Below are 24,413 nucleotides of genomic sequence, written 5' to 3' on the forward strand. Positions count from 1 at the left end.
GCCACAGGGATGTTTTAACCCGTAAAAATGCAAGAGGATTCAAAGACGAACACTAATCGTGTGTACCGCCGCAGAAATAAACAAGCACACAAACCGGACTAAGACACGTATTTTATCAGCTCGCACTGAAACCTGCGTTACTGAAACGCCTCCTACCAACCCCTACACACAGAGGCGCATGCGCCCAAGCGGGCCGCGCATTCCCACAGCGGGCCGTGACGCGCGGCGGCGGCGGGGGAGGAGGGGAGGCGGGAGGGTGTGTGGGGGGGTGGCGGCGTGCGCCGCGGTCGTGGGGCGGGCTGAGGGAGGGCGGCGCGGCCGCCATTAGCCGCGCTGTGATGGAGGACGAGGAGTGCCCGGCCCTGGTGCCCATCGCCGCCGGCGGCTCGGAGGGGCCCGACCCCGGCAGGAGGATCCCCGTGACGATCATCACGGGCTACCTGGGTGAGGCGCCGCGCTGCGGGCGGTGGGTTCGTCGCCGCGTGGGGTGTCCCCATTTAATGGTGGCCCCATTTAACGTCTCAGCAATGTGCTAGGTTTGTCGCAGTTGAATGCAGGCTGAATTGCGGCTTTGCGAACGAAAGGTTTGCTCTCCCTCTCTTAAACCAACGCAGTGGTTTGGAACACCGCATAAAGCTATATACAGTAAAGGTCCAGTTAAGTCTAGGAGTGCACACCCCCTTCCAAAACTTGCCTTAAAACTTTGTACTCCATTGTCCTCCCTCAAAGAAACCAGAGGACGCAAAGGCAAGTTGTTTCACCAGGCTCCCCTAGTTGTGATTTTTGTGGGATGAAACTCCTCAGAGCGTGGTGTTGCAGGTTGCTTAATGATGCCTCGTCTCATGGCACTTAGCGTACAGTCACCACTGATGACAAAATTGCTGCTTAGAAGAAGCAATGAGAGGTAGAAGAAGAAATGCTCATTCTGTTAACAGAGTAAAAATGAATTTTCAAGGAAAAGACTGCCCAGCTCGTAAGGGACTTGTAAATTAGTTGAGCACTGGCACTTAGTGTAGAGAAGACTGTGTTTTTTGGTTTGTTCGTTTTTAAGCTGAGATACAATGAGCTAATAGTTCTTCGAAGTCTCCTTCAAATATATCTTCGGGTTAATTTTTACAATGTTATAATAGAATGCAGGATGTGAGACTGAAAATTTTTATTTCAAAAGAGATTAGATTCGTCTGAAGTATGTGTGCCCACAGTAGTATTTGTTTTTAATTTGAAAATTTAGCCACTTTTAAAACCATATCAGAAATTATGTTTGTGTTCTAGGTGCTGGGAAAACAACACTTCTAAATTACATACTGACAGAACAACATAGTAAAAAAATCGCAGTGATACTCAATGAGTTTGGAGAAGGTATGTACACCTGTAGAAACATTATTATTATTTATTTCTGCCTGTAAAATATATGTAAAATTTCTAGAAATCAAGAACATTGAAGTTCTAAATTCTAAATTCATTGCTGAGATTATTGTTATAACTCACCCTTTAAAAAGGCAAAAAGTCTTTTGGTTGGTATTAATAGAAAATACTATGTGCTAATCAGTTTTGTACATCAGTTCAATTCCTTGAAGTCAAGTAAATGCATATATTATGCTGCTACAAGTGCTGTACCTCCATTTGGTCTACTCATTCTTAAGCAGATGGAAATTAAAATGAACTGTTGGTGGATAAGCTTTTCTTCCATTTCTCCCTAGTCACTTACAGATCACAAATTATCTTAGACCAAGAAAACAGGGAGATACATGCATGGTCTCTCTGGTCCTACGACCTTTTTGCTTCTGTACCTAGGATTTTTAGGTGTCAGGATGGATTTTATATCTCTACAATGGTCAGTGTTGCTTACAGTTTGCACTGTGGTAGTGTTGTTTTTCTTTAGTGGTGGTGTTTTTTCTATATGCATGTCATTTCTGGTCATAGAGCCTAAAATAACATAGCCTTTTCCCTTGCTTTTAGCAAAGTTAGTTGCAGTTGTGCTGTCATGTTTATCCTTTGGGTTTTGGTGTTTGTGGAACCAGTTTGACTTTGTTTTTTAAATTTCTCAGAAAATGGAAAATACTGATTTATGAACAACATGTTAGAAAGAGTCTTAGAAAACAAAATGTAATTTAAGAGTGAAATGTATGCCAACCTGAGTCTTTCATATCTCCTTTGCAGGCATTCTTTCACAGATTTTTGATTTCAAATTATAGTACTTCCTCTTTTTCCAGGAAGTGCATTGGAGAAATCCCTGGCAATCAGTCAAGGGGGAGAACTCTATGAAGAATGGCTGGAGCTCAGAAATGGCTGCCTGTGCTGTTCAGTAAAGTAAGGAAGGACTGTTACGCAAGTTCTTACAGTGGGTTTTTGGGGAATTGAGGAGAGGAGATCGAGGTCTTGATTCATAAAACTGATGGTAGTGTTGATTGTGACCTCTTTTCCTCAGTTAAAACAAGAATTGGAATTTGATAGGTAGAAATGTATTTTAGAAATGCGTTGGTCTAAACACCAATTGGGTGTTGTAGGGTAAGGAGCTCTCAGTCTTCTGTTACTAGTATATGCTGTTAAACAGGAAGGCTGGAACTAGGCCTCAGGTGAACTAATTTCCAGTTTAAATCCTTACTTGGTGTTTCTTGCTCTGTATTGACTAACACTTGAATATTTTATTCCTCAGAAAGGGTAGAGGGTGGGCTTGGTGACCTAACGAAACGCGGTATTCTGAATTGTAAATTGGTGGTTATGTTGAAAAGTAGTAGTGCATTTGGTTTTGTTATGTTTTGTTCCCATGTTTGTTTGAATGCCAGATTGTTTGTGATAAATTTATAAGAAAGGTGATGGTTTGTTTGTCCAGGAAGTTTGAAGAACTGGTCTTATGCCTTACAATTGAATTAGTAAGGGGAAAACAAAGATCCTATTGTACTGTGTTGTATGGCGGGATATAAAGAATGCCGCCATTACTACTGTTTTTTTAAATACATTGGTTTCTTACATAAAATACCATATGTTTTGACTTCATCAGCTGAGATTTCAGTCAATGATGCATCTTGATTTTGCTGTATGTGATAGAGAAAGACAGGAGAACATTGATCAGTCTCCACCCCCCTACCCCCCTTCATTTTAAAATCTGTTTCCAAATAAAAACAGTTACACATTCACACAGCCCTGCTTTACAGTTATTTCAGTGTTTGAATATTCATTTAAATTAGCATTGTTATGTCCTTGGGAGTGGGCAAATAGTGTTTTCAGACTAAAACAAAACAGAAAACTGCTGTTTACCTGATACTGGAACAACATCTTGATGACCGAATTTTAAGTGTAGACTGTAAGTCCTGACTCAGACCTTTGCTTTGATGATACTGACACTGTGTTCTGCATGAGAAGATGGAGAAATGTGTTTATATAAAACATGTTTATGCATGTTTTACTTGTATTCTCTGTTCTCAGGTTTAATTGTTTCTTCTTACAGGGACAATGGTGTGAAGGCTATTGAGAACCTCATGAAAAGGAGAGGAAAATTTGACTATATACTGTTAGAAACAACTGGTTTGGCAGATCCAGGTAGTTCACATTATGTATGTTTTCCATAACCATTGTAATTATCCTGTTTTTATGAAGTGTTTATTTGCTCACCGGTCAGTTCACCATTCAGAATGTATTATAAAGGGGTGAGTCACTAGTCACATGCTTTGGTTGCTGTATAGACTGAAACTGAACTGGTTAAGGGAATTGGTGCACAAACAGGTTGTGGTGTTTTTTGTTGGTGTTTTTAAACTTTTAAACTTCAGATTGACTCTAAAGCTTAACAGAAATCCAGTTAGAATATATGTCTGTCAAGAAAACAGCTGGTAAGGCTTGGAGAAGAGAAGCGCATTCTAAATCTACGAGCTTTCAGTAGTCTTTTCTGTCTTGCATTTCTCCTTTCAAGGTATAGATTAGCATCATCTAGTTTAGTGTTATGTTGGTTGTCATAAGCCTTGTATTCTGTGAAGTCATAAAATGTACTGCCAACCAGACTAACACATTGGTTTGGTATGTAGAGGGCAGTAATAGATCTTACAAATTCCTTGTGTGCTGTTTAATGATATTTATTATAAAAAGGTGTTTCAACTGGAGTTCATGTTAGTAATAGCTATCTAAATGGTTGTCTCTGAGCCATACCAATTAAAAATGTGTCGTTGATTGAGAGTGAAGGAAATTCTTACTGGCAATTCAGTTGTTTCCCATTTAATAGATTGACACTTTCCAGCTCAAAGTTAAATAGTTGTCATAGTAAAGTAATTTTTTTTTTTCGAAGGAAGGACATTGATTTGGCCTCTGTTACTCACAAATCCTATTTGAGTCAAATTGGAAAACTATTAAGCTTTTTGGAAAAAATCAATAGATACCAGAAAACCATTAGATCTTGTGGCCTTTGCTATAGCCTGCATGAGTAAGCCCTGTAAACGATTGACAGGTATTTGGTGTTGATACAGAGTGATGTTTGGAGGACTGCGTCTTGTCAGTTCAGGTGGACAGCTCTAGGCATTAGAATAAGTTCAGTTATTGTTTTCTTCTTTCTGCTTAGACAGCCTGTCAGTAATGAAGGGTCTGATAATTGAAAAATACAAGTACTGTTACTGCTGTTAGCTCCTTCTGTCCTTCATATTGGGGCACTGATACATGCTAAATTGGTTTGTTTCACGACACCTTGTGATTTGTTTCATAAATATGCAGCACATCCTACAGTTCCTAGAATCTATTTCACAGGGTCTTTTTAGCAGAAAGCAAGGAGTAGCGTGCTCTTAGGCCATATATATTACACAGGTTCCAGGTCACAAATTTCTAAATCCTTGATAGAATGTGACCACAGTGGTTCAAATACTTTTTGATTCTTTTTCTTCTAGGCTTATCAGCTTAGTATGTTCTGTTTTACGTTACGTAATTTTTACATTTATATTTTTTATAATCACAGACTATTTCAGGTTGGAAAGGATGCTGGGAGGTCTTTAGTCCAACTTCCTGCTCAAAGCAGCGTAACATATAAGATCAGGTTGCAGGGTATTCAGTCAGAGAATGGGAGTGATAGAACAATTCTAGTCAGCCTGTTCTGTGCCTGCCTTTTCATGGTGAAAAAGCGTATTTCTGCTATATGTGGTCTGAACCCCTTGTTCCTGTGATCCTGTGCTGAACTCATACACGTGTATTGACATTTTTTGTGTACATGGGATCCCCATGCTGGAAGTACTATCCAGGTATGGTCTTAAAAGTGCTGAGTTGAGGAAGATGACCTGCCTCAGCCATGCTCCTGTTCCAGCAGCTTGGGATGCTGTTGGCCTTCTTTAATCCCATGGCATACTGATCGCACAGCTTCTGCTGACCAGGATCCCAAGGGCCATTTCCATAGACCTGCTGCCTAGCCTGTATTGTTGCAAGGGGCTGGCTTTTCCTTAGTGTGTGGCTTGACCATTCTTGCTGAATTTCATCAGGTTCCTATTGCCCTTTCCTTCCTGACCGCCCCTCTGAAAGACAGCCCTACCCTTAAGCGTATTGACTGTCCATTTCCCAGTTTGATGTTCAATGTGAGCTTGGCAGGCATGTCCTCTATCTCCTACTCTGGACTGCTGCTAAAGAGGTTAGAAAAGGACAGGTGCCAGGATAGACCCCTGCAATACCCTGCTTATACTGGCTTCCAAATAGGGAGTGACCCATTAACTGCAGCCTTCAGATTTTGATTGTCCAACCAGTTTCGTCTAGTTGTGTTTCTGCTTAGATTGGTAATGCTGCATTGTGCTTACAAGAATGTCTTAGAATACAGCGTTGAAAACTTTGCTAGAGTTGAGGTAAATGGCATGCGGTGGACTGCCCTGGTCCACAGAGAAATTACTCATCAGAAAAGAAGGCCAGGAATGGCCTTGACAGATTGATCAGTCATGATTTACGCTGTTAAACCTCCAGTATAATACTTGTCTGCAATTTGAACCTATGTTAGAGATGTGTTAACCTGATTTATCCTAAAATATTTTAGGCCAGAAGTTTTCTTGTGGAGATCTGAGATAAGGAAAATGTTCTTTTCTGTCTTCAGTTATTCTTGACTTTCTTCATACTGTTGATTTGTGATGTAAGAAGCTGCATAGGACATTTTAGTAAAGCCAGTGAAGCAAAAAAGATCCTTGGGAGGGAGCTGATTTCTCCCAAACGTCCCAATACCATTTTTCTTTAACTGTTTTATCTCTTTTAAATGCCCCCCCCCCTTTTTTTTATATATAAAATGTGTGCACAGTGACCTGGAAACAATGGGTGAAGGGGGTAGTGCAGAAATCTTTAAAAATGAGGGAGCCATGCAATGAGTACAGCACTGAGTTAATACTACTGAGTTACTAAGCTAGTTCAGACAACTTATGTGCATCTGTGTGGGGTTTTTAAAGCTTTTCTTAGTCATAGCTGTTGATCTGCACACAAATATAATGTAGCAGCTGATAGATAAAATGTGTGGTTGGGTACTTGACCTCTGTGACGCTACCTGAATTTGGAAGAGAAGAATTTTAAATACAGCACTATTAATGTTATTTTTGCAGCTAAATTTACTGTACTTCTTAGGAGCTGTGGCCTCCATGTTCTGGGTTGATTCTGAGCTGGGAAGTGACATTTATCTTGATGGTAAGCAGCGCAGGCTTGTTTATCTGTACCCGTGTTTAGTGTAATGTATTCTTATAATTTAAGGCAAGATTTCAGAAGATGTTTGAAAGACATAATCTTGGTTCTCACATCCCCAGATTTAACAACAGAGATCCATTTTCTTGCTCTGATGCTCGTATACTTGATGAGCTGTTTCAGTTCACTAAACCCAGCAAAAGTTGTGTATGTTTTGCAGAGGGATCAGATAATGAGAGATCTTGATTTTGATACAAGGGGGAAAAAATCAAAAACAAAACACCTCATTAGTTAGATGTTATTAAACATTACTCAGGAGTAATATTACAGTTTCTATTCAGTTTCTATTATTTTTATTCAATGTTTCATTTTTCTTTTTTTTTCTGAACTCTTAAGTTAGTATCTGGACTCATCTGTCTTCTGTTCTGTGTTTTTTTTGTCTTTTGTACTCTTGTTTGCTCTAACATTTGCTTGTTCCATTAAATATCTGAGTTTACTGTAATATAAACTGTCAGTAGTTAAAGAGCATGTTGAATGTTGTTGTTTTTAGCTAGAAGAAAACTTAGATTTTGGATTAAAAAAAAGTCCCCGTAACAGTTTGTTTCGGCTGTGAAACAGCCAGCTAGTCAAGGAAGCGTTCAGTTGTGTAGGAAACAGCTTCCTAAGTTTCTGCTAAGACAATTGCAGATTCCTGGTCACTTAAAATAACTGTATACCTTGGTCAGTCCCCTTAATTTATTTTAATGATCTGTGGAAGTATCTCTCTGCCAATTTGCTTTGGCCTGGAAGGAGAAGGAGAGGCATCCATCTGGTATGAATTTCTCTTACCTGGCTCAGTAGATTTTTTTTTTAAACAAAAACAAAAAAAAGTGACAAGTCTAATGTTGAGATGCATTGGAAGCATTGGAAGTATTATGAGCAGTTTTAAGTGTGATGATGCCGTCATTTTACTAGTTGCACAGGAAGCTAAGAAATTGTTGAATTATGCTGAAAACGGCTAACAGTTTTACTCCATTTTGATATTCTCTTTTAGGCATTATATCTGTCGTTGATGCAAAGCATGGATTGCAGGTAAGGTACTGGCTTTGTTACATATTTGAAAAAGATTTGCAACGTTAAAAAAGTTATTGCAATAATGTTCATTTTGACAAATATTTTTTAACAATTGCTTTAATTAAGTTCCACTTAAACAATAGTTTTCTAAATTTTGTTAATTGACACATTTCAAATGAAAATTAATTCCACTTTCATTTGGTATTCCTGTGTCTTCAAGAAATTGATTTTAAAATAATACTCCTGATACATTTAGAGCTGATGAAGGAATGCACAGGATGATCTTCCCAGATATGTAAAGCATCAGAGGTGCACTCTTAAAAAATATTATGTCAATTTAAAATTTCAACTCTTCCAGGTGTTTGTGATGCTTCTGAGGCATTACTGCCTTAATGGCAGGGTGTGCAAAAAATGGCTTGTAGCTGAATGTCTTCTGTTAGAGTATGAAGGCTGTTGCTCTAAATTATTGATGAAAATATGGTTTTAAGTTGCTACACTTTGCACTGCTGATTGAAATGGGGGCATTTTCTTCTCTTTCACTTAATTCTGTGGGAGACGTTGTTGGGCACACAAGTGTAGGACAAAGCTGCAGGTGGTAAGACATTGAGCTCCTGCAGCATAACCAGATACTGCTTTTTTAGGCAGTGCTGACTAATTATTTTGCCCAGTTACTGCTTGCATAGGCAGTGCACACTGGTGATGGGCAGACTCGCCAAGGAGTAGTTTATACATACAAACCCAGAAAGAGTTGTGAATTTTTACTATAAATATACAGGTTTTCAAGTTTTTTGGAGTAGTATGCACTCGTGTACTGCAAGCCTAGTACATCTTTAACCGTTAGATGACATCACACTTGTTAGGAAAATCACTGTACTTTTAAAATTCAAATATTTTTTTCCATGGTTACTATATGTCATGGTGACTTTAGTTTTCAGATTTATCGTGAATTAACTGAATATAAATACTATAATATAATTTTCCAACTCTTCGGCATTCTAATAAAAAAAAATTTAAAAAAAGTTTTCATTAAAGAAAAGTTAAGCTTCTGTAATGATGAGTATATAAACTTTTAAAATGTAATTAAAATAACCAAGATGTAGTCATTGTTATTTCTTGTTGAAGATCATACCTTGGCTGCAATGTTTTTGGCTTACTTTATGCGCAAATGAATTTGACCGTTATTTGAACATCCTTAATCCAATTGTTTTAATTTTTGTCTAGCACTTGACAGAGGAGAAACCAGAAGGCCTTGTCAATGAAGCATCTCGGTATGGATATAAAGACCAATTATTTTTTATTGTTGTCAGCAACTGGAACTGTATGTTGAGTTATGGAAGGATATGGAAGGTCATTAAATTTTTTTATAAATCTTTTTGCTTCTTTACTTTCACACCAATCTACATTGATCTAATGAGGTAGAAAACAAAAGTGAGTTCATGTTCCATCCTAACTCTTCTAATACATGTTTTAAGAGAGATGGAATTTTACATAAAATATGGGGAAATAACCTGTACTGGGGGCAAAAAAGAATGACGTTAGGATCTGTCAGATAGTCAAAGTAGAATGGGAGATAGAGAAATATTTTGTTTATTAAATGTGGAGCCACAATGAGTAAATGTAATTGTAGTAATAGCAGTCCTCATAAAGCAGGGACTTCCAATATCACTTTATGAAGAGTACATGCAAGAGAATTAGGTTCATAAATCACCAAACACTTTGGAGTAGATAACTTTTTTTTAGCCTTTCTACATCAAGCCTTTGTAGCTTAGTAGTCTCCAATTCTGTCAAAGGAGAGGAGTTACACGAAGGTGAAGTCAATAGTATTGTAGTTATACTCCATGATGTTCTTGTTTGATTAATGCTTGCTCTTCTTTACTAACAATATAATACTTTTATGTTCATGTGGGAGAGATGTTGCTTCTGCCTTACAGAAATAATTTGTTTGTTCAAGTGTCTTTTATTTTTTTTCTTAACATATAGGCAGGTTGCATTAGCTGATCTTATAATCATCAATAAAACAGATTTGGTTTCAGGGGAAGAATTGAATAAAGTCAGAACATCTGTCAGGTATGAAACTTTTGGTGTACCTGTAACGCTGTACTGGCTCAAATGTTATTTTTCTGTGTAACCACAGTTCTTACTGCTAATACAGAAGTTAGATCTCATGATTATTCTGATACATCGTTTAGTCAGCAGTGAAAAAGAGACTGCAAAAGAGACTTTTAAAAAGACATGTCCATTACATTTATGAGCTTCCACAGTCTTAACAGCTTGCCTACATAAGATCTGATATTATCTGCTAAGGGAAGGCCTTTGTCTTAAGTGTCTACTTTCTTTTATTTCGGGGCAGCTGTTACCATTTTTGAGTTAACCATTTGTAGGAGGGGGAGAATCTGTTAGTAGATATGTTTTCGTTAGCAAATACAAAGGGTTATAGAAGATATTCCAAATAATTGTCTTGGGTGTAAAAGAACCAGTGGTTTGAACTGAATGAGCGATCAAAGGCTTGTGCCATCTTTCTCAATAAACTGATAAACAAAATATTAAAATGGAGAAATACCTTTCTACTTTATTAATGGTTCCTCTAAAACAAAAAAAAGTCAAAATGTGTTTCAGTATCTATCAGGAGGAGTCTCACATAAGAAAACACTATATTCACTAATTTTGTTGTTAGAACTTGTGAAGTTCAATCTTACGGTATAAAAAAGTCACAAAAGCAAAGCCTTTTGGGATATCTGTGGGATTGTTCGATTTGTTAATAATGGCATTGGAGTTGTTGCGGTGCTCTTTCTTGTGCTTTTTTACATGGTCAAATTGTTCAATCTGTCTATTACAATTGCTTTTACACTTCTGCTTTTTTTCTGTTTTATTTTAGGTCAGTAAATGGATTTGCTAAAATTCTAGAGACGCAAAGATCAAGGTATTAGATTGGCCAGTATTACTAGGTACCAAATCATGTTTCATGGATGTTATTTTAGCAAAGCCTGCATTTTGGTCTAAGTTTAATATGAATGTAACTTTTAATTATTAAAATTGCTTTTTAGTAATGTTGTTACTTCGGGAATAATAGCATTTGGAAAGTTTCTGAGAAATGCTAATGCGGACATAATTTAATGGCTTCAGTATATTCCAAAAACGTAGCAGATTTTTAAGGGAGTGTTACAGGCAGGAATTCAGTTTTTCTCGTAACTTGTGACCCCGATCTTGTATTTAGAGTAACTTGTGAGGCCCAGTTGTTTCTGAGGTAAAAGTTGATTACAAATTTTACAATATCCACATTTGAGTATCTTATTTTTGAGATTGCTGTTTACATGACCTCTATGCAGTGACATTTCTTCACTTAATGTATGTATATACTTTAAGTATAGCATAAGTGTAGCATCTGGGTAAAGAACTCATTGGGAACAGCCCTACGGAGAAGGATGTGGGGGTTCTGGTGGATGAAAAGCTTGACATGAACCAGCAGTGTGTGCTTGCAGCCCAGAAGGCCAACTGCATCCTGGGCTGCATCAACAGAGGAGTGACCAGCAGGTGGAGGGAGGGGATTGTGCCCCTCTGCTCTGCCCACTGAGGCCCCACCTGGAGTGCTGCATCCAGGTCTGAGCTCCCCAGCACAAGAAGGACATGGATGTGTTAGAACGAGTCCAGAGGAGGGCCACGGAGTTGATCAGAGGGCTGGAGCACCTCTCCTATGAAGAAAGACTGAGAGAGCTGGGGATGTTCAGCCTGCAGATGAGAAGGCTTCAGGGACGCCTCCCTGCAGCTTTTCAGTACTTAAAATGGGCTTACAAAAAAGATGGAGAGCAACTTTTTGCTCAGGCAGACAGCGACAGGACGAGTGGGAATGGCTTCAAACTAAAAGAGGGGAGATTTAGATTAGATGTTAGGAGGAAATTCTTCACTCAGAGGGTGGTGAGGCACTGGAACAGGTTTCCCAGAGAAGCTGTGGATGCCCCATCCCTGGAGGTGTTCAAGGCCAGGCTGGATGAGGCTTTGAGCAGCCTGCTCTGGTGGGAGGTGTCCCTGCCCATGGCAGGGAGGGTTGGAACTGGGTGATCTTTAAGGTCCCTTCCGTGATTCTATATTAAAAGATTGAAAGATATTAGCATCTTCCTTAAGGTTAAGAGCAAGTGTAAAAATGCTGTGAAGTGATGGAGTTGCAGAGATGCAGTTGTAGCGTTTCCCTTTTCTCCTGTTAAGTAAGCATTTCAGAACATTATATAAATTCTTAAAATTCTGGATTTCATCTTAGGAGGAATGGGAAATTTTATGCGTGGCAAAGAGTGGAGAAGTAAATTAGGGCTTAGGAAAGAAGTCTTTATGAAAAAAGACTTGTAATAGATTGTTCAAGCTGAAATCAAAGAAGGGACAACATGAGAGTTTTAGTGAAAATAGTGATACTGAGAAAGCGGATCAAGAGCTCCATGTTCTTTTGCTGCAAGGCAGAGAACAGAAATCATCAACAGAATTCTTTGTGTTTGGGGGTGGGAAGAAAGCTCTTACACAATTTATGCAGGATATAACTTTATTAATGTGTACCGGTCTAACTGCCTGAAGGAGATGATTACAACTTTGGGGCCAATTTTTGTAATGTGCCAAAAAAAAAAAAAGAAATCTATAGTGGCTACCAATTTTGAAGAGCATACTAAATTTACTGCTTTGAGGCTTGAATTAGTATCTGTCCATGGAGGGTTAGGGAAATCCTGTGTGTGAGGCGTAATGTTCACATCTGTACTTTCTGTGAGTGTTTGATGCCAGCCAATGTTAGAGAGATTAGATTAAGTGGACCTCAGGTACAATCCTCAGTGATAACTGTTATTTTACCAATAAATATTCTTTAGTGAGTGATACATTTCAGAAGTGAAATAGGCACCAAAATAATTTATTATCATTTGAAAACATTTTTCTTTAATTACGGTTTTTGTCCCACAAAATCCAACATGTAAAAACAATTTCTTGTGTTTCTATAAACCAAATACGAGTTTTCAGAAGACTGCTGAGGACAAACAGTTTGCACTGAAGCTAGTCTTGAACTTTATAGAGGGTTTGTTATGCATTTTACATTATAAACCTTTCATCTTAGATACGGCTTTGTAAAGCTACTGTTGGATGTTAAAGTTTCATAATAATACAGTAATACTGGCTACACTCTAGAAGTCTCTTTTTAATGTCTTGTCTGTAAATGTATTCCTGGTCTTCAGCCATGTTAAATATGTTTATAAAGCTGTCAGTTGCTATTAGCAGTGAAACCTTTGTTACAAATCAAATGAGTATATTTCTTTTATAAAAGAAAATATTTTTATGCAGGTGTTCCAGGTAGCTATTCTTAAAAGTAAATATGATCAGTGCTGCCTATTTCAAATTATGTTTTTTCATCAGTCTTAGCTTCAGATATTAGAGCTGAAATTCGTCGTAGTAACATTTGCATCATAGCATATTTCTAGTGATTATTTGAGCAGATGCAGCTTGGTTGTTCTGCTGAATGAGGTTTTGGTGTTCCACCTTGTTCCACCAGTGTTTGAAAAATAAAATCAAACTATGGCCATTTCCGAAAAGAAGTCTCAGCATCCCATGTTCTCAAACAAGGTCTCTAGATAGAATAGCTTTTAAATAACTTTGTTTCTAGGTGTATGGCTTTTATGTTCTCCTGAAATCCACTCTCTGAAAATGACAGCCTGTAAGTACTCATGGTTTTCTAGTTTGGAGAATTCAGTGGCCAAGCAATGTGGATTTTTCTCAGCCAGCTCTTGTCCAGGGCTGCAAATGCCGAAGTTGCTGCTTCGGTCTCACGGTGGTACACGCCAGATACACTTGCACTGAAACGTCTAAAAAATAGATACAGACTCTTATTTTTAATAAAGCTGCAGGAATCCAGTACAGAAGGGGCCAGTCAGTGGTTTGATGAAGGGGAATGTACTTAGCTCAAGTTGTGAACTTAAAAACTTCAGCTCTCTTGGCTGTGTGTCAGTATAACTGCATGTATTTCAGCAGTATTTTGTGTATCTGCCAGTTTTTTTAGTGCACACGTGTGTTGTAGAATTATATTAGTAAATATTAAGGGTGCAGAATAATTGCAGGAAGAACTTCAAGATTCCTTTTCTTGTATGGGAACTTGACATTATTCAGGCAGCCATCATGAGGGATTTTATATTTCTGGAGATACTTTCTTGACCTTTATTTTTTTAAACTATGTTGTTCAAAGTTCTGTTTTTGTGCTTGTGTGACTGTGTAACTAAAAGCTGCTTTTTGCTGTAGTAGAGAACGCCAACCACCAAAGTCCAAAATTAAGGCTAGCTACTTGTGTTTGGTGGCATTAGAATAATAGACCAGAAAAAAAACACAGAAACATAAAGCTATTTCAAAGATGATTCATTGAACTATGCAAAATCTTTAAATGCAGTAAAAATACAAAGCTTTTTTTTTCTTCCCTTGTATAGAGTTGATCTCTCCAATGTGTTGGACCTGCATGCTTTTGACAGTCTATCTGGAATAAGGTATGGCAAGAATTTCACTGTCTTTTATCAGAAATAATGTTCATTGTATAAATACAGGCATGAAATAGACATATGCTGGCAAAGTCTACATCAGGGTTTCTGGTACAAATTCTAGTTAAGTCGGTTGTTTAACATTCTCACTTTATAAATAACAGTTTTTTTTCCACTGGACATGCATGCAACAGAAGTTTTTTTTAAGGTTTTAAGTTCTGCTTTAATACTACTACTAATAAATCAGATTTTGATTTTTTTTTTTTTTTCTGACTTGTAAGTTTCTTTTAAAACTTACAGGATTTTGAAAAATTTTCTCACTTCACATCACGAAGAACTGGAGACCTTCTTAGTTTTCACAGAAAACCAAGAGGGACTGAAGTTCCATAGCATTCTAAGCCACTGCAAATGCTGTATAATATGTTCCTGGTTCCCTGAAGTCCCCAGGTTCTTTAAGGTTGAAGAGAGGACCAATTTTAAATTAGAAGACACGCTGTGCAGTAGGAGTGAGCTGTTCACTGGAGTTGAATAGAAGCTGGCATGTAGTATTTCACTTAGTGTTATAGTACTGATTTCATTCTCACAAGCAATAGTTTTGTACTTTTTTTTTTTCCTAAAGTACTTTTGATAGCTAATGTCCACTACATGGACAGATTCTAGTTAGTTTTCCCTGCTTGCACTAATGATGCAAGCTCCTACTTTTGCTCATACACAAAGGAGTATCAACATTGTTCTTATTTGAAGTATAAATACTTAAGTATACTGTTAATTCGTACTATAATCTGTGTTTATGTTTTAAGCAAACAAACAAGGAATTGTAATATTCAGGCATGTTTCAGATTGGTGAATGCCTTGAGTGATAATTTAATACTTAAGTTTATTTTTTAAAAATATTCTGTGTCGCTGACAGTAATAAAGACATCCCCCTGATACCAGAAGGTTTTTTTTCTTTTATAAAAATACAAAAGTATAAAATGTGGTGGTGTGCTAGTGAGCATAATTTTAAATTGGTATTTTGATTATTTATTCATGAGTTTTTATTTTCTGAAGAACCAAAAAAGGAAGGAGAAAAGCGTAACACTGAACTCTATCAGTGTCAAGACACCCTGATGATTAACTTGGCTAAACAGCGTATTTGCATGTGAACTTTTTGAAACTTTTTAAGCTCATTCTTACCAGTTCGTAAATTTCACGTTTTTCCTCGGTCCGCTTTCATCAGATTTCCAAAAATCTTTGTCATCTTGCTGTGACTGAAGTCACAGCGCCAATATTGTGATCCTTTTTTCATGTAAAATAGTTTCTTTCTGAGGTTGTGTTTTCTTGTATTTGAACCTCAGCACACCTGTGCAGTGTGTGACTCCACGATGTTGAATCCATAGTTATAATGAATTTATTTTTGAGTGAGTGCTGTCTAGTGTTGCAACTGTTCTTGTCAGAAAAATGTTCATAAGCTTCAATGTGTTTAATGTGATTTGCTGTTTCACAACAGTATTTTTAATTCAAACTATTACCTGTTTCATTGTCTTCTCAATGGAAGTTACATAGTGACACGATTGTTAAAAATGAATTAGAGGGCAATACTGTTAGCCTGTTTATAAAAACGGATCTCCAAATCTTTTAAGTCAGTCTGACAGTTGATTAGTCTGTTGTGATTAGAGACACTTTGTTAGCTCTTTAGCTGATGCACAGCTTTAATCCTACAACTTCAAACAAGAATATGTTGACCAGATAGGCTGGAACATCAATCACTCCTTCCTCTATCACACACTTTTAAATTTTTTTCTAATGTAGAAAAAAAAATCTGTTTTGTACATTATAAAAATAATATTATATGATTGTCAGTAATGTGTTGAGTGGAAATACAACAGGTAAACTGTGACAAACTTTCTAACACAAACCATTAACAAGATCAAACCATGTAATTAAATGTAACTATTTTGAGATTAATACGGAACTAACAGTTTAAGGTTATTCTGAGTGTGATATTTGGTATTTTAGTTTTGCTCTGCAATACTGAAGAGTTTGTGTAAACTTCAAAATAATGACATTACATCCATACTATTCAAATGCGACATTTAATTTTACTTATTTTCAGTTTGCAGAAAAAACTTGAGCATGTGAAGACAACACAAGCGCATTTAGATAAGGTAACTACCAAAGACACTGCTTCAGTCTGTTTGTAAGAGAATTGTTGAGGATAATTGCAACCATTGCATGCTCATCATCTTACTTTTTCAGAAAGTTTCAGTTAGGTAGTAGAATGCCTTAATACCTCTGGAAGATTACCCTGAATGTCTACTGCAGTGTACTTTGTAGATACATTCTAAATGTATATAGTAAATTACACTATCAAAAATAGCTTAGAGTTACACTGTTGCAGGCAGTCACATCATTTACTCAGGTATATTGGAGACGGTTATTGAAACAGACAAAAAACACTACTCTTCAATATTTGCAGAATTGAGTCATGAATTTATAGCTGATCTCTATCCTGTAGGTTTTGTGTCCAAATAGTCTGTGTACATACTTTGCATTTTTTGAAGCTTTATTAAAACTTAACTAGGAGGTTAAGGGGGTGTATATTCCTGTTCTGAGTGCTAGCCATTGCTTTCACAAGGAATAGCAACAGTTTGACTTGTAATAGTCAAGTAGATTTTACCCTAAACTAGTTGTAAATTTTACAAGTATGTGTATGGTAGAAATTAGGAACAGTTATGTTGATACTATTTTTAGTTTGTCAAACTCTAAAATGTTCTGTTTTTCCAGATCTGCAACCCAATGTGTATTTATGTCAATGCAGAAATCTTCTATCCCTGTGTGTAATAAAATTGTGCTTGCATAATGCAGCTGTAAAACGCATTTCTGCCTTCATGGCTTTTGTTTATATACAGAGCAAATAAAGTATTCTTTGTGGTTTGCAAATTGAATTTCTAACACAGACTCAAGGAAAAAGGATCTGGTCTGTCATCCCTACAGAATACAAACAGTTTTGGGCTAAATGCTGCTTTCAAGCATCTGTCTTATCCTTGATATACAGGTTTTACTAGTAAAGCTCCCTTTTCATTTTCTTTTTTTTTGGTTTCTTTTTGGTTTTCCAACTGCTGTAATCAGTCTTTTTGTTTTGTTTTGCTTAGAACCTTGCCAAAAGCAAAACAATTTTCTTAAAAAAAGGGAACTATAGAGTTTATTGCCAGGCAACAAAAGCCTACTGATTTAATACTGGGAAAAAACAAACAAACAAAAACAACAACAACAGAAAACTTCAAAACAGTTACACAAATGCTTAAGTGAATACCGCTTTCTCTGCCCTTCTTTCCCTCAGCTTGCCCTATTTTTTTTCAGTGGGTTACACTTAGTCAATCCAAGTTCATCCAGCAAGGCAATGACTGGCATAAGAGGTTGGGGATGTTTGTTCAGTGACTTTTCTGTGGTGCTACTGCCCTCTGGTTCACCCACGTGCTGCAGTCCCTGCGGAGTTCTGTTGTGCTGTGGATAAAGCACAGGCTGCCATCCCTCAGGGGTATGTGTAACCCCTTTGGCATGCTGTGCCTCCTCCAAAGAATCTGCTGTCCCACATGACTGGAGTTGTCTCTCTCTGTTTTAACAGGGTGCCATATACTTCTCTGAATGGCTGAAGATTTAGTGGGATTATTTTTTTGTTTTTATTTTTCGCTGTTGTACAGTTTCAAAGCTGACTGGAACAGGTCCTGAGAGACACCAGGCAGCTGATGGCCTCCTCCCACATACCTCACCAGTGCAGCCTCCTGCTACACAAATCTTGTAAGCTTACACGTATTAGAAATGCTTGTGTAAGAGCTGTGTGAACATACGTGGATTATATGCTCCACCCCTTATATCATCAGAAACTGAGTTTATACCTACATCATATTTCACCTGTTGCCTCTAAGAATCAGAGCATAGGTATAAAAGTGTAGCAGTCTGAATATACACTTGAAAAATTCCATTGCATACTCCTTCAACTGGATTGTGGGGGTTAGCAGTGTAACAGTTTGCATATTTCCTTTGTAGACTTTACCCTTTTCCCCTTTGCTGTACGTTACAGAGATTAGTAGTGCTTACTGCAAGGTTTAGGCCCTATTTCTGTAAAACACCAAACCAAGACACTCAACTGTTTAGTTTATTCACTATACCTTAGTATATGAGCAAATACTCAAACAAAACCATTAAAAAGTACAAACACAGAGTAACATCACTACTGGATATCCAGTATATCAGAGTCTAGCAGCTGTAGTTTCACTCAGGACCTGAAATGTGTGGTGAACAATGTTCATTTGATACAGCGTGGGCATTTCCCCAGTTGAAGAGTAAAATGATACATCCGATGACTTAAATTTCCCAGAGTTTGCTCCACATCCTATAAGCATTCTAGCTGAGCTCAGATCTTTCTCCTCAGCTTGCAATTACTTAACTGAGATCTACAGATCTTTGAAGGACTTTCTGCCACCTCTAAGTCATGGTTTGTAGGGTGGGAGCAGGGAGGTTTTTCATCCCCTACTGTCACTTTCGCTACTGCAGTTTCGTCATGCTTTGCTGTGAGGCTGATCTCACACCTGCATGCTACCCATAGTATGATGCTGTAGGTCACTCAAGTGCCTGTAGGATGTCCCACTATTTTATCAGGTGGAAGGTAACACTAGAGGGTCAAGAGTGACAGTGTCCAGATGTCAGAGCTCTGGGGCCGTGGCTTCGGTGATAACACCTTTTCAGGGTTCTTTACCCCTCTCCTGTAAAGTCAAGTGGTAGTCCAAGCAACTGTGGACAAATTGCCACTTCTGCCCAGTCCCTTGACAGAGGTCATGTTTGTGTGTTTGGAAGGATTGAGCTCAACATAACCTTCCCATCAGTTAGAGAATCACACAATGGTTTGGGTTGGAAGGGACCTTGAAGATGACCTAGTTCCAAATCCCCTGCCGTGAGCAGGGACACCTCCCACCAGACCAGGTTGCCCAAAGCCCCATCCAGCCTGGGCATCCAGCCTTGAACGTCTCCAGGGGTGGGGCATCCACAGCTTCTCTGGGCAACCTGTTCCCCAACTATCATTGGGGACTTTTACTTAATATTGTGTTAGTCATAAAAAGTTAGTGATACCTTGTTTGGTATCAAAAGAAATACATGGATGATTGAACACCTACCCTCTCTGTTTACAAGTGTGAAATTTTCTTACCTTCCTAGTAGGTTTTTGAGTCCGTCAACATTTCTCCATGGAGGAATGGAGATACGGCATTGTAGCTTTCTGCTGTTTTTTACGTAATGTTTTTTTTCACTGCTCAGTTCCTTGGTATGCCTGCTCCACGGGTCACCCATGACCCCAGTCTATGTACAGGTACCCTGCTCTATGGATCAGTGATGGGCCACCAATATCTTCAAGGTATCCCCAGTCTGGTGCACTTCACCCACTTATAAGAGCTCTCTAAGGGGCTGGAAAAAAAAACCAAACTTTTATTTTTATGCAGCAGACTAGAAAAGTGTGCCATCTTTTTAGAAAGTTCACAGAACGACAGAATCGTCTAGGTTGGAAGAGACCTCCAAGATCACCCAGTCCATCCTCTGACCTAACACTAACAAGTCCTCCATTAAACCTTATCACTAAGCTCTACATCTAAACGTCTTTTAAAGACCTCCAGGGATGGTGACTCAATCACTTCCCTGGGCAGCCCATTCCAATGCCTAACAACCCTTTCAGTAAAGAAGTTCTTCCTAATATCCAACCTAAACCTCCCCTGGCACAACTTTAGCCCATTCCCCCTCATCCTGTCACCAGGCACGTGGGAGAAAGTTGTTATGATTGAATTTAATTTTCAAGTTAAAATGCAGTACATATGATACCTGTAGTTTTCCTTTTGAACTGCAAGTCTTGACTGTGAAATTGATAGTCTCAAAAACATGAAAGATGGTTATAGTTTTCTCTTGGAACTAAAGATTAAATATAAAACAGTTTCTTGCTTAACTAAAATTATGATCTGAATCTTAAATTCATAGGTTTTTGTTTAATAAAAACTTATGTTTGTCTTAACAGGGTTCAGTTATTGTAATAATAGTCTGAAGTACAGTAGAAGCATTCCTGAATGTTGCAATTTTCATAGTATACTTGTATCACTATGGAGATTTCTTGCTGGTTTTGTAGTGTGGAGCCATTCAACCAGCAGGAAACAGAATTCATTGTTATTATCCCTGTCTAGTTCAACAACCACAGTTTTAAGATAGCTGGTGAGACAAATGAGGCATAAATGAGAGCAGAACGCTCCTCTCACAGTAGGCTGTAAGTCCCTGTTGAATGATAAAGTGTGTTTATTGACTTAATGTGGAAGGTCAACGGAAAAAATACGCTGTGCACAAAGTAGTGCACTGCTATCTCTCTTGTTTTGAAGTTGCTTGAAGCGTGTTAGCGCTTGGATGTTTTGGTGAGATTTCTTGGGCATTGGATAAACACGTAGATTCGCTGCTTATTGCTTTTATTTATTTTTGTTAAATTGAATTAGCAATTTTCCGAAAGTACTAATCTGAAAGATTTTTAGGTTGTACAGTAAACATTTTCTGTGTGCTTTTATGCCATTGAGAGGTTGTACTTGCAAAAATACATTAAGAAGACATATGATTTCCTTTATTTTTGAACAAAATGTAAATCCCAAACTGCATTCTTACTGTCAGCTTCTGTTACAGTAGCTGCTTCTGACTGGTAGCTGGTGGTTGGTTTGGAATAAAACTTCAGACATCTTTATTTCCGGAATCTATTCCTACATTGTTTATTTGTAAAAAGCTTTTTTATGAAAGGAAAGTACTCATAGATGAAAAGTACGTTGATGATTTTTCATTTGATAGAACTGTGATGAGAAGCAGAAATGACAAGGATTAGTAGGCCAAGAAAATAGCATTTTTAAACTTAGTTATATGATTGAGCTTACTGGCCTTTAAGATTTGGAATTGTTAGGCTTTCTTTGAGAGCTAACATCACCTGCAGCAAAGAGTTTTGCCATAGAATATGATGGTATTAGCCTGTCCAGAGTATTGGTTATGTCCCCTAAGGGCACACCCAAACAGAACCAAAAAATCCAGCATATTAGGGCAAAAGAGAAATGGAGATTTTATTTTATTTTGTTGTAATTTGGGATGGAGTAGTAGATAGTTACTTTCTTTTCTATAAGGCCAAGTTATAAAGAATGCTAACTTTTAAAATTAATGTATTGAAATGTTTATGCCATTCAGTAGTAACAACTTGGTCTTTTCATTTGCAGGGTATAATGACAGTAACATTTGAAGTTCTAGGAGATATAAAAGAAGAAAACCTGAATCTCTTTATACAGGTAAATAATACATCACTGTCAACTGAAGTCATTGTGGCTTTGTATAGGAAGTCATCCCACACTATTCTGTTTATGAAAACATTTTTCCTCTTTATAGAATCTTCTGTGGGAGAAGAATGTGAAAGATAAGACTGGACATGCCATGGATGTTATAAGACTGAAGGTTAGTCTGAAATGACCAACCTATTTGTTTTGTCCTTTCCCTCTTTTACATTTAAAATGTACTGTCAGTTACAGAGCTATCAAAGGCAGTGCTGGAGCAGAGCAGACAAAAGGGAGAATAGCAGTTTGTCATTGTTCCTTGTAGAGACAGCTTGTTCTTTGCTGGCCAGTGGAGCAACTCAAAAGGAGATAGCTGACAGAGAAGCAAACATTGATCCTACTTGTTGTGAACTCAAAGGGAAGACTTGCAGTCCCAAACATCCCCAACACACAATGTGGCAGGATTAATGAGCAGGACATAACAAAGTCAGTCCTTCATTTTTCACCTGCTTTGCTCTGAAAGGTTTCATCCATCTCGCATAAACGTCTCCTTATCTAGGGTTGTAACTATAGGTTGCTATCTGTAGTTACAGTTATTGACATAATACGCAGAAGTTGAATTCAACATAACAAAGCAGCACAATACTAGTTGTGGTCTACACTTAAAAACTTTTTCTAATATGTCAAACCACAGTTTTAAAGATGAGACCCATACATACATGTGTTCGTCTTCATGAACACTTCATATGTGATTCTGTTGCATGGTTTTGAGGTGAACGTAGGTAACATTTTAGGATATATTTTCATTTTCCTTAAATAACTATCATTAAAAAGTAAAAATCAAGTCTGTCAGTTAGTAAGGTTTGAGAAATACAAGAAAATATGCGCTGGTTTGTTTTCTGAGAATACTTGTGTGTCATGGATAGCAACGTAATTATTTTTACTTCATTGGAAGAAAGGTTGTATTCTTTGATCTTTCAGCATCAAAACTGAAGATTCTTGTCTTCCCCCTCCTAAAAATAGAAGAAACTAGCCACTGATGGCATTTTAAGCTGTCTGAAAACAGTACTGCTGTGCACAAGTATGCTTTTGTTGTACTGAGCATTGGAATGAAAGTAATTCTTCAGGAGATCTGAGGCAAATAACATACTGTGTGCTGAGCCTCAGTCATGGACAAACACACCAAAGCAAACGAACCCCAGTTAATTATAGAATGGGTTCCAAAGTTTATTGCTTTTATGTTTATATTTTGCCTGCAGTGATAATCCTTTTGGCAGTGACAGTCGTAGAATTCCAGCTAGTTTGTCAAATGCAGATCTTTTTTTCATGAAATATTCTTAGCTCAATATTTTTTTTACTTCCTTAGGGAAGTGTAGAAGTGTTTGACAGAATGTGTGCCACTAGAATATTTTACAAAGTTTTACACAAAGTGATGAAAACTCTTTAATGCAACTTCTAGAATGTGGGTTAATGGGCTCAGTCTGACAGGAATCCATTCTAATTCCATTGCTAAATCCATTTTACCTCACAAATGTTAGTTCTTTCTCCAGTATCCAGAGGTTCTTTTTCAGAATAGCATTAATGCTAAGCATGAGAGCTTAATCGGAATTATCTCAACATTTTTGCTCATTTTACATCATCTTTGGCTGGCAATCAGTCTTTCGTAGGAACACACTTCATGCATATATTTAAAGCGGCATGATAGCAGATGATGTTTTATTTTACTCAAACGTAGTAGGTAACTGTCCAAATGAAGGTAGAGTATGTCAGAGCGTAATTGTTAAGTCTTCAGCAAACTCAAAAGATACGAAAATGGATGTTACAAGAGGTGACCGTACTGCATTGTCATTTGGATTAACTGGTGCATAGTTTACAGAAATACTTTTCCCTGTTTGCCTACTTTCAGAGTTGTTTTTCCCTCCCTTAAGTGTTTCCTCTTTAAAGGTTTGTTTATATACCCTAACAGTTATTTTTCTGATAAGGGACTGGTATCTATTCAAGGCAAATCTCATCAAGTGATAGTCCAAGGTGTCCACGAGCTCTACGATTTGGAGGAAACTGCAGTAGAATGGAAGGAAGATGAAAAGAGAACAAATAGACTGGTTTTAATAGGTAAAAATAAATTATGCATCTCTTTGTGTAAGTTTAAGGAGCTGTTTCTTTCAGCAGGTGGTCCTGGGACCTGTCCAGTAAAAAGCAACCAGCCTAAACTAGCCAGAGTAACAGCAGTGAGGGGATGTTCAGTATAACCTTCACTCCAAGGTTTATACCTGAGGACCTCCTGGTTTTTTTATTGCAGCTGAGGAGAATCTGTGCTATCCTTTTTAGTGAAATAAAATAACATAATAAGTATTCATAAATTATATAGGCATATTTAAGATTATTTTGAAAATACTTAAATATAAACGTTGTTGGGAATAGTTTGATTATTTGAGCACATTCAGTAGTGGTGAGGAAGGTGATTATAGTCATCAAAGTGTACAAAATACGATTTGTTTCTGAAAAGCTTTTAACACTGGGGTTGCATGTTTCTTATTTCTGGCTTGATACTGTGCTTTGCAAAGTGTTTTTATGACCAAAAAACCTCCTAATTTTCCTCTTTTCCATGTACAGCTTGAAATGTGGTGTTGCACGTAAAATGTAAAGTTAAGCTTGTTACCAGCAGCTTAATTTTATCAAAGTTCTATTTTCACTCATTGATACAATAAATATTTTCTTTGTTGAGAAGACCTGTAGGTTCATGCATGGCTTTTTGTGAAATACAAATAGCTAACCTGTTTTTCTCTTTACAGGTAGGCACTTGGATAAGGAGATCATCAAAGAAGTATTCATAGCCACTGTGACAGAGAAACACGGAAACAGTTGACATCAAACTAAAAACAAGTTGAAAGTCTCTGCTTAACCTTGCGAGCCTTTTATAATAAAAAAGACTGAATGGCATGCAGTGCAGTTGTTTCGT

The 24,413-nt window shown here is 37.6% G+C and overlaps 1 protein-coding gene across 7 annotated transcripts; it reads left to right on the top strand.

Annotated features, from left to right (window-relative positions):
• Positions 1–275: 275 nt before the first annotated feature.
• On the top strand, positions 276–24,391 carry LOC310889842 (zinc-regulated GTPase metalloprotein activator 1A-like). 7 transcript variants are annotated; one of them, XR_014576837.1, is made up of 15 exons: positions 278–444; positions 1,273–1,359; positions 2,214–2,310; positions 3,449–3,540; positions 6,559–6,618; positions 7,646–7,683; positions 8,887–8,933; positions 9,646–9,732; positions 10,541–10,585; positions 14,103–14,159; positions 16,246–16,297; positions 21,404–21,472; positions 21,570–21,635; positions 23,421–23,566; positions 24,247–24,391. XR_014576837.1 is itself a non-coding variant. In XM_083817978.1 (15 exons), exons 1-15 carry the CDS (start codon positions 339–341, stop codon positions 24,318–24,320), a joined length of 1,107 nt encoding a protein of 368 aa, XP_083674104.1. In that variant the 5' UTR covers positions 280–338; the 3' UTR covers positions 24,321–24,391. The 7 variants fall into 7 exon arrangements, 5 of the variants coding, with proteins under 5 accessions (XP_083674107.1, XP_083674108.1, XP_083674106.1 ...); XR_014576838.1 differs by having other exon boundaries at positions 279–444; positions 23,456–23,566; XM_083817978.1 differs by having other exon boundaries at positions 280–444; positions 23,437–23,566.
• Positions 24,392–24,413: the final 22 nt, after the last annotated feature.

The sequence above is a fragment of the Anser anser genome (assembly GCF_964211835.1).
Source record: "Anser anser genome assembly, chromosome: Z".
Lineage (NCBI taxonomy): Eukaryota > Metazoa > Chordata > Aves > Anseriformes > Anatidae > Anser > Anser anser.